Raw genomic sequence first — 10019 nt, forward strand, 5'->3', positions numbered from 1 at the left:
CCATGTATATTCTTCAGAAATTCTTGGGCAGGCAAGTAAAATTAATTCCAAATTCCGTATTCATTTATGTACCTTCGAACTATATATAGCTCATTCTTTTTTAATTTATAATACTAATTTGAAATACTATTTATTTATGTTTTCTAATTGATGCTTATGCTCAATATTATTAAATTCTTTGTCAATTTAATTTGTATATTACTCTAGTCCTGTAAAGTCGTAATCACACTACGGTTTATCAGATATTGTCAGCAGACCGTCCTATTTTAGTCATTCACGTTGGCTAATCCGCACTCCCTGCATCATAATTGACGAAGACAATAGGGAGTTTTTGCAATATCATTTATCCAAATGCGGAAAGCTAAGATCAGGTTATCTTCTTCTTACACTCTTCTACTTAAGAAAAGGATAACGTGACTTTAGTGTTCACCGCATTTGGATTCACGTTATTGTGACAACTTTTTAGTATCGGCAACCGGCAATATAATAATCGGCGAACTATAGTGTGATTATAGTTTTAAGATTCGATTTCGGGACTGTAAATTAAATTCAACGCGCAGTTTGTTTGATTAGGTGCAAGTGTACGAAGGCTTTATAATAATTTATTATAAAGCTTTTATACATTTAAAAAGATAATGTTGTATTAACAGTATTACATTAATCGAAAATAATTTTATTGATTTATATATAACCACAGTATCAATGAAACAAATTAAATTTTATTGAAGAATTCAGTAAAGTTTCAATATAAGTCATCTATTATCAGCTTGGGAAAATTAACAATTCATTATATTACCTCTTTTCTTTACAAAAATTTACATTAAAATATTTATTTAAACCATTACAAATCCATTTTAATCATTCTTTTGTCTCCAAATTGTAAAATGTATTTGTTTCAGATTATCGCTGAGCTGAATAAAGTGTATCACATAAGTGAATTTCATCTTCTAAGCATTCAACATAAGATACAAACAAGATTGTCAGAAATTAACAGACATGTAGAGTATTTCCAGTTTATAAATGTTCCTTAAGTTGATTTGAGCTTCTATACATTTCCCTATGATTCGAATCGATTAAAAATAATGTGTGTAACTAAATATTTTAGATTTAACCTTGAATATTACATTACATAAATTTTGCTATTTTTTACTTTTTATTACTTTTACTTATTATGATGTTATACAGCGTTCATTATATCTTTACTTGTATCTATATTTTCTGTCTTTAGTCTTGCTTCATTTAATTAAGTACTATTAATTATTCTTTGTTATTAATATTATTAACGTTCTTATATTATATATCCTTATTGTTGATATTTCATATTATTAATATTATTGTTTCATTATAACTTAAAATAAATAAAGATGTGTAATTAGTTAACAATGGAAATATTATTTGTTATATGGGAATATTATTTATTGTTAAAAATAGAGCCAAAAATACGCATGAGCATACCGGATGGAATCGCGCCATTTTGCATAAAATAAAATTCCTTAACTAATTCTCTTTCCTTTGTATTGGAAACAAATTTAATAATTCTTGATGAAGCGATTCTATATTTAATTTCATTTAGACTCCGATATGGACATTTTAAAACGCATATTTTATTATAATCACTATTTCATACGTAGAAGCATATTAATGTCCATTTTTTATGTTTTAATTGTTAAATAATTACATATATTTTTCGTATAAAATTGAAAAGTTTTCTCTACAAAATAACGTTTGATTCATTTCATTCGTTGCCACTTGTTGCGAAATAATAATCATTTAGTTTCAACCCATTCTTATTGATCATTCTGTAAAAAAATATAACATCCATTTTTTCTTTTGAAATAGAACATCAAAAACCTTTATAATAGATTAAAATAGAAATTACAAAAAATCCAATATACGAATCAGACGTCGCAGAGATGCTGTTGCTGTTACGGCGTCTTTACGATGTCTGATTCGTAGCATACAGCAAACTTAAAAATTGCATCTTCAAATCAACGAAAGAAGCAATTAATCGACATTCGAAAAATTAACATAAATGCCTAAAATCAAAAGACCCCCTGATTTATTTCTGGGATAAAGAAATTGGCAACATATTAAAATTATTTTAATCTATAAATCTTTCTTTTGAAATTTTTATAATCGATGAATCGTCTTTTCATATGGACTTAGATATTTTTATACTCGGCTTTATCGCGCGCATTACTGCTCTAATTTAATCAATTGTAATTTTGACTATGATAATGTCGTTTAATTTACATTGATCAAGAATTTATTTTTACAAAAAACCACTCATCAAGATTTCTAATAATTACCGTCAGAAGAACTTATCTATATATTTTATGTCCTTAATTTATCGTTATTGTATTGTACATAGCTACTAAAAATAATTAAATTATCTTTTAATAGAAATATATGTACATATAGATATTACATTATATTATAAGAGGGAAAGTTTAGTTGAGAAAAATTCAATTACGATGTATTGATATATATTTCCTATTTTAGTAATAATTTTACGGATGTTCCGAAGTGCTATTAGCGATAAAGTGTTTCGAAATAATATCCATACATATGTATTAAACAGACAGTGACTAAATATAATTTAACAATTAATTACACTATGTACTGTGTTTGTGATAGGTGTACGAACTATTATATACTCTTAAAGTTTTTAAAAATTTTCGTAATATTTGCAATATTTCAGAATATTTTCGTTTCACTTTCTTTTTTTTTTCAATCTCATTTGTTAATGTTTTTTTCATTTTTTATCCATTCATATATATTCTTAATTTCACTTTTACAAAATAAACGGTTTAAAAAATAAAGATACCTCCTTAACTTAAATCAGTCTAGGGGACTTTCATCTATAATATGTGTGCAATATATAAAACTTTGTTGTAGTTTTATATACAAATTATTACTCGACACTTTTATATTTAATCCATTATGCTGATCACTAATAGTAATTTTTTTATTTAGAATGTTCAGTTCAAGATTTCTTATAATTTTTGGTCTATGAAAGAAGAATTAAATGAAAGATGTAATTGTACTACATCATCAAATGAATTCTCAATTTGGATATAAACATTATCCTGTTGTTGGGAACGAGACATACACTTTCCAAAGGAATATTGTGTCGCAAAGTTACAATATAACGAGTTACAGGATGTGGCAAATACTCATAAATTTAAGGGTAATATCATCTTTAAATGAAAATCTCAAAATATGTTTAACACCAGATATTAGTTCTATCAAGTTAACTTTTCCTTAAAGTGATCGGTTGTTTCATTGAATAGTGAACATTTAGCAAACTGATAAATACATATAAAAAATTCTACACGTTTTATGTAATTATGAAAATAGTAAGAGATACTTCTATGTGAAATATTTTCACATTAAGTCGGATAGTCTATGTTCCATTATAATAATGAAAATATACGATAAGTATTTTAAACATATAAGACGTACAAATACATCTACCCAAACACGTACATATGTATAGATCCAGTAATTTCTCATATATCGCTTGATATATGTATGAATTTCCTTTAATATGAAAGAAAAAAAGATAAAATAAAAAAAACATTTCTCTCACAATCAGTGTCAGTCTTGCAAAATTTATAGTATAATTCAATAAAATTTTTCTTTCTTTAACTGAATAAGATACTATCACGTGAAATATGATTCATTATTCTGGGGCACCATTGCAAAATATTTAAATGATACAGCTGGAGATTATGAGAGTATAAAGCCTTAAATACAATGCGAAGGAATAGCGATAGGAATAACACGATTTCACCTACCTATTAGAAATCAGACATACATTGGAATCTACACTTTTTGATAGGTTGAAATCGTATTATTCCTATCGCTATTCCTTCGCATTGTGTTTAAGGTTTAAGGCCATGCATACAATGGAGAAAATATTAGAAATAGAAATAAATATTAAAATTTCAATCTATCAGAAACCGCGTATTCTAATGTACTGACATTGAGTATTATCTATTGATGAATTCGGCACACATGCACTGACTCCGCTCTAGTGTTGCCCTGACATGGTGCAGAGTCACTTTAGTACTATATCAGCGCTGAAAATCTAGTTTATATATATACTATACATTTTCAGCACTGGCAGTGAGTTTTGAAACACAGTCATGTAGAGATAGATACATCACTACGCATCATGATGTCACGTGTCGTAACGTAATGTATAATGAACCAATAAGAAATTCCCAAAGATGCAGCCGCGAAGTTCAAATGCTAACTTAATATATATTATACGCTAAATTAACTCATTAGTTTTCAATGATAGGTTTTCTTTGATGTTTTTAGTGACACTTTCAAATATAGTTGATAACATTTGACAGAAAAGATGAAAAAACTTGTTATAAAAATTTTTCATTAGTTCCCAGTGTCCTATTTATAGAAAGTTTTGCACAATTGCATTGAAGTCTTTTGATATTTCATCTGGATTTCATACATTGTACTCAATTATTATCAAATCGTTACTGTAACCATAAATAACAATTAGAAAAGTAATGGCGTCACAAGTAACGCGTTATCTGCCGTCCCTGAAAAATACTTACAATATATGCCTTTGACATCCTTTAGCTTTTAACTGCTCTTAATTTTAACGTAGCTTCTAATTTTATCAAGAAGCGTGGCAGTGTCTCAGCACTAAGCACTATATATACTTGACTTCTTCAAAAATTTGCAAGTATAAACATGTTGAATGAGCCTAATTTTATTAATGAGAAAGACATGAGAAAATTCAATTATTGAATTTACTCTTTCAATTATACTTCAAAATTCTTCATATAAAATAAATTAATTTCTTAAAAATTTTATATTAATTAAGTGCGTAATATAAAAGTAACCAATAAAAATTATCTACATGCTTATTAAATATTAATTATGCGTCAAAGTTTTTATACGAAATACAAACAATTTCATAAGAAAATTTTAATTGATAGTCAAGTTTACAAATTCTGTTGCGCCATTGCACGTGAACTTTATGTGTTATACAACTGTGTCTTTTGATGTATCTATGAATCACATAGTAAATTTTATTTTTATAGAACATAATTAAATAAACTAAACAGTTTAGGCTAAATAAAAGCGAGCAGAAAACGTATATCTTAAATTAAATATATTTAATTAATATAAAATATATATAAAATAAATATATTAAAAAATTATACTCATTTATATCCTTATTTAATCAGAGTTGTAGATACATCATGCAAAAAATTGAAAACAATCTTAAACATTTCTCATTATCTTATTTCGTTTTTGCATCAGTCAAGTCATTTATCACCTTATTTAATTGAGCACTAAAAGCAGCGAAACTAAATGTTTCCGAAAATCTGCATTGACCCGATCTACCAAAATCTTCAAGATGATTTGGATTTGTGATTAAATAAGCTATTTTTGTGGCAAATGCTTCACCAGATAAATCTACTAAGAAACCAGTTTTTCCAGAAATTATTGATTCTGTGGGACCACCGGAATTATGAGCAATTACTGGCTTGCCCATATACATCGCTTCCAAAGGTACTATTCCAAAGTGCTCGTTCGGTGGAGTATATATCACAATTTTACAATGATGTATTATGGAAACTTTGTCTATGTCGGAGGGTGAACGTAAGAATATCACTTTGTCTGTTACATTTAACTCATCTGCAAGTCCTATTAATTCCAGGTGATATTCCACATTTTCCTCGATCCTTTTATCATATCCACCAGCCATAATCAAGAATATTCTCTTATATACTTCCTTTGTTAAAAGTTTCTCTAGCTTTGCAAGAGCCTCTATTGCAATAGATAACTTTTTCTTACGTTCATATCTATTGATAGACAACAATATAATACTATCATCTGGAAGTTTCCTATCAATTACCCTCTCTATAGATACTATTCTTGTCTTATCAAAGAAATCTGTGTTAATGGAAGGATACAAAATTTCTGGTTTGATTTTCAGTCTTTTAAATGTGTTCTTGAACACATTGCTTGTAAAACAACTATTTACAAATATTTTATGAGCCATGCCAGTTGTAATCTCTTCTAGATAATTCAGTGGCATACGATATAGCTGTTTAAAATAACCACCAGGATATGACAGCAGCTGGTCCGGATAATGACAATAAAATACTACATATGGAATGCGTAATCTAAGTACAAGAATACAGATGGATACCAAGTCACAAAAAACAACTTCTGGCCGGTGATCATTAAATATTATGTAGCTGGCTGCATATATCTATAAAAAAATATAAGAATTTATTTCTACAATGTATTTGCTGCTAAACGCAAATAATTTTTTTAATCGAGATTTTTTTAAAGCAGATTTTTCTCGATTATTTTTACTGTTATTTCAGTGTTAACAAGATGCTTTCCAATAAGAGATACAGAGGTATAGTGTAACTATACACTGAATAATTTTCTTCATTTAATATTGACAAACGAAAAGGATATGATTTGTATTACACCATGTCATTTGTATCTCTTATTAAACTACACTCAACTTCTTACCATGCGTATATAAGCACAGAATGCATAGAACCTGCCTAGAATATGCCTAGGCAGCCAATTTCCCACAACGGTAACAGGAATCGTCCCATCCTTAGTTTCCGAAAAACAATGCTCCGGATCGTGATGAGTTGTCACGAAATTTACATCGTGGCCATTCTTCTTCAATGCTAGAGCCGCGTCGACAACGAGCCTCTCTGCGCCACCGATACCGAGATCGGGATGTAAAAATGTGACGCGTGTCATCGTACTCACGAATAATCCGTTAAACGGCTATCATTACGTATTTATTGGAAAGTACAAAATTATCGCGACATAAATAATTGGGACAGGCTTTCTTTTACATGAATTGGCATTCGTTCAGAAATTCAAGGCAGGATGACCAAATCAAGGTTGATAGATTTTTGGAACACTAATCCGCCAACTTTAAAGGCTCAAAGCACTAACCTCTTTCATCTGATTGGCATATTCTGTTAGATCCTAAAATATAGATCAATCAGATGAAAGAAATCCTTGAGCGCTCAATGAGCGTGCTTTCGAATTCACTTAATGTGATTGGTTGGGTTTAAGTACAACCATATATTCATTTCGGCGAGTAGGTTAGCCATTTTGTCAATTTGAACGTATTTATTGTTGGTAGATTTCAATCTGACAGGTTTGAAATATTTCAGACATTCAGCATTGGCAGAACACAGAATTAAATTAGAACACCATTATATTACATGATATAACGACTATTATATCTACAATGGCGTTCTATTTTCCAAGGAAGTACAGGGAGGCTCTAGAAATCCAGAAACATCCAGATAACTTAAACAGAAATATGGGCTATAACATAAGTAGAATATAGAACATGGCTTCTCCCCCCTTTAACAAAGTTTATATAAATAGGGAGTTCAGAGGGAGATGCAGTTGATCAACATAAATCCAACAAAAAGTGTCTAAAATCAGGTCCTAAGTTTTTCCAAACGACTTAAAGATGTGTCATAATTTTAAACTTTAGGTTTGTCGCATCGTATGCTCTGACATGCTCTAAAATGCTTCTACTATAGCATTTACTCATTCTAACGCGCTCATTGAAGTGAGTAGAAGCTATAACAAGAGTACATTAAAGTAGTTGGAGCATGCGACGTGAACAAATTTTTTGTTATTTAGAAAATACTCCCTGATGATGTGAACGGCAAGGTTCACAAAACATTGGCATTAGTCAATCGATCACAACACCGCGATAATCCGCAAACTCCTTAACATCTCTAAAGAAAATATCCATAAAAGCCTCAAAAGTAATACCGAAAGTCATAAGATATTTTGCATCATAAACTGCATTGTACTCTCATTAATCTTAAAATTTTTCGTTCATTGTGTTATTTAAAAATTATTGTTAGACTTAATTTTTAATATTAAATATACAAAAAATATATAAACATCTACTATCATTTTCCATCTTGTGAACTCGAGATACAAGAATAAAATTTTATATTTTTAGTAACTAAAAAAATATTACTTTTCGACGAATTATATTGTAGCCCATTTGTATTCTTTGTACAAGTCTCTTTCTTTTGTTTTCAATTTTCCTTTGTATGTATTACTTTTAAATTTTATTATGGATTAATCATCTAAACAACTAATAAAAATGTGGCATATTCATAATTAAGTGATTGTTGGATGAATAAAAGGATGATACAATACAATTCCATTTTATGCTGCAAATAAATGCTTTAAAACAAGTATATTCTTCGATTGGTCAATTCGTAAATTTTTTTTTCTGATTGGGAAGCATTTGCAGCGTTAAGTAATGGATCGCATATTAATCCTATATTAATATAATACAATATATATATATATAAAAATTTTGATATACACAATATTATACATTTTTTTTACAGAAAAATCACATTTTTTTATTATGAACATCAAAATTTTGTTAAATGTACGTAGATTTGTAAAAAATTAATGTAGAAAATTTTATATATTATGTTTAGTGCAGAGTGTAGCACAATCTATATATGAATTTTCTTATCATAAACAATTAGAAAAAATTATTATTTTAATATTTCATGTGCAGATTCTTAATCAGTAATTATCATTATTGCAATATAATATTGCAATTTTACTAACCATCAATTTAATTAAATTACACTCCCGGAAAAAAAATGTTTCAATAATATATATTTCGTATACATGTTCTGCTACATTTCTTCTATCTATAAAAAATGATTTATCTTTTGCAGTCGATTTTTTTATTTAAATAAAGAATTTTATGATTCAAAGAACTTATTTTTGTTTTTGTATTTGTTACATAATTTTTAAATAAACACCAAGCTTCATCTGAAGTAAAATCCTCTCGACATAAATCTCCAATGTATCTTGCATTGTAGAAGCGTTTTCTAGTCACTAAGGAATTACTTAATTTTCTAAAAGTGAAACAAAAATTTGATTAAACTACTCTATATTTGTAGAGAGTTATTTAAAGTATACATACAAATGTGTATAAAGATGAAATTATTAGATATCATATATGTATGAAAGAGGGACCAACCTTTTCAACTGATCTATAGAATTTGTATTGATTGGTTCATCAATATTTATGGATTCTTGTATTCTATTTCGTAATATTATGTTTGTTTTCAAGTCAGTATCATGTTTTGTAATAGCTAAGGGATCAATTTCTCTAAAAATAAAATGAGAAAGTCTTTTCAAATCATCCCATATTATGTACTAATTATTATACAAATTATTATAAAAAATTTGTATGAGATTAAGTTATTATTATTATATAAATTAACCTTTGCGTATCTGTTGAATTTGTATTTATTGTTTCATCTATATTTATGAATTCTTGTCTCTCATTTCCTAATATTGTACTTGTTTCCAAGTTAGTATTATGTTCCATAATGATTAAAGGATCGTCAGTTTCGCTAAAAATAAAACGAGGAAGTCTTTTGTAAAATTAAAATTTAAATGATTATTATGTGAACCAACCTGTTGAATTGAATATCCATTGAGTTCTCTGTATTTATTACAGTTTCATCTATAATTATGCATTCTTGTAGTTCCTCTTTTATTATTATATTTTTTTCAGGATCAGTATCTCTTTCAGTTCTCGATGAAATACAATTATTAATGTTTCCAGAGAGTTCAACGTTTTCCCTAAATTATATAAGTATCAATACATAATATTCTATTTTTTTAAATGTTATATATATTATACTATGAAAGTTACCTAATATTTGAGACATGTAGTATAGATGGACATGCTCCTTGTTTAAGGAATCGTCTAATACTATTTCCGTATACTTTGTAAATAAAATCAGATTGTTTAAAATGTTTGCTACAAATTCCACTGTTTGGACTTAATTCACGACCAATAAATGCAAACCAAATTGCTTTAGTTTTTTCATCTTTTGGCAGCCTTAAAAATATATAAATTAATTCATAAATATTTTTATACTATAAATTATTTTATTTATATATTTTATATATTATAAATTATT

At 27.8% G+C, this 10019-nt stretch overlaps 2 protein-coding genes across 2 annotated transcripts in view; both read right to left on the reverse strand.

Moving 5' to 3' along the window:
* Window positions 1–5203: 5203 nt before the first annotated feature.
* LOC108754216 (alpha-1,3/1,6-mannosyltransferase ALG2) lies at window positions 5204–6885 on the reverse strand. The gene is made up of 2 exons (XM_018496366.1): window positions 6529–6885; window positions 5204–6256 (listed from the first exon to the last, which is right to left on the reverse strand). Exons 1-2 carry the CDS (start codon window positions 6769–6771, stop codon window positions 5279–5281), a joined length of 1221 nt encoding a protein of 406 aa, XP_018351868.1. The 5' UTR covers window positions 6772–6885; the 3' UTR covers window positions 5204–5278.
* An 847-nt stretch (window positions 6886–7732) lies between these two features.
* LOC108754183 overlaps window positions 7733–10019 on the reverse strand; it is a 3573-nt gene continuing 1286 nt past the window's right edge. The window contains exons 2-7 of the mRNA XM_018496304.1: window positions 9749–9937; window positions 9508–9675; window positions 9312–9443; window positions 9065–9196; window positions 8817–8939; window positions 7733–7778 (exon numbers count right to left, since the gene is read on the reverse strand). Of these exons, the coding sequence (XP_018351806.1) occupies window positions 7733–7778; window positions 8817–8939; window positions 9065–9196; window positions 9312–9443; window positions 9508–9675; window positions 9749–9937 (790 nt within the window). The remainder of the gene's footprint in view (window positions 7779–8816; window positions 8940–9064; window positions 9197–9311; window positions 9444–9507; window positions 9676–9748; window positions 9938–10019) is intronic.

This window comes from Trachymyrmex septentrionalis, unplaced genomic scaffold (genome assembly GCF_001594115.1).
Source record: "Trachymyrmex septentrionalis isolate Tsep2-gDNA-1 unplaced genomic scaffold, Tsep1.0 scaffold78, whole genome shotgun sequence".
Classification (NCBI taxonomy): domain Eukaryota; kingdom Metazoa; phylum Arthropoda; class Insecta; order Hymenoptera; family Formicidae; genus Trachymyrmex; species Trachymyrmex septentrionalis.

Bases quoted from the DNA above. Each gene is read 5' to 3' on its own strand.
- LOC108754216 (XM_018496366.1), bottom strand. From the start codon at position 6,771: ATGACACGCGTCACATTTTTACATCCCGATCTCGGTATCGGTGGCGCA. The intron at 6,257-6,528 runs GTAAGAAGTTGA...ATTTTTTTATAG, and splicing joins TCTGTGCTTATATACGCATG to ATATATGCAGCCAGCTACAT.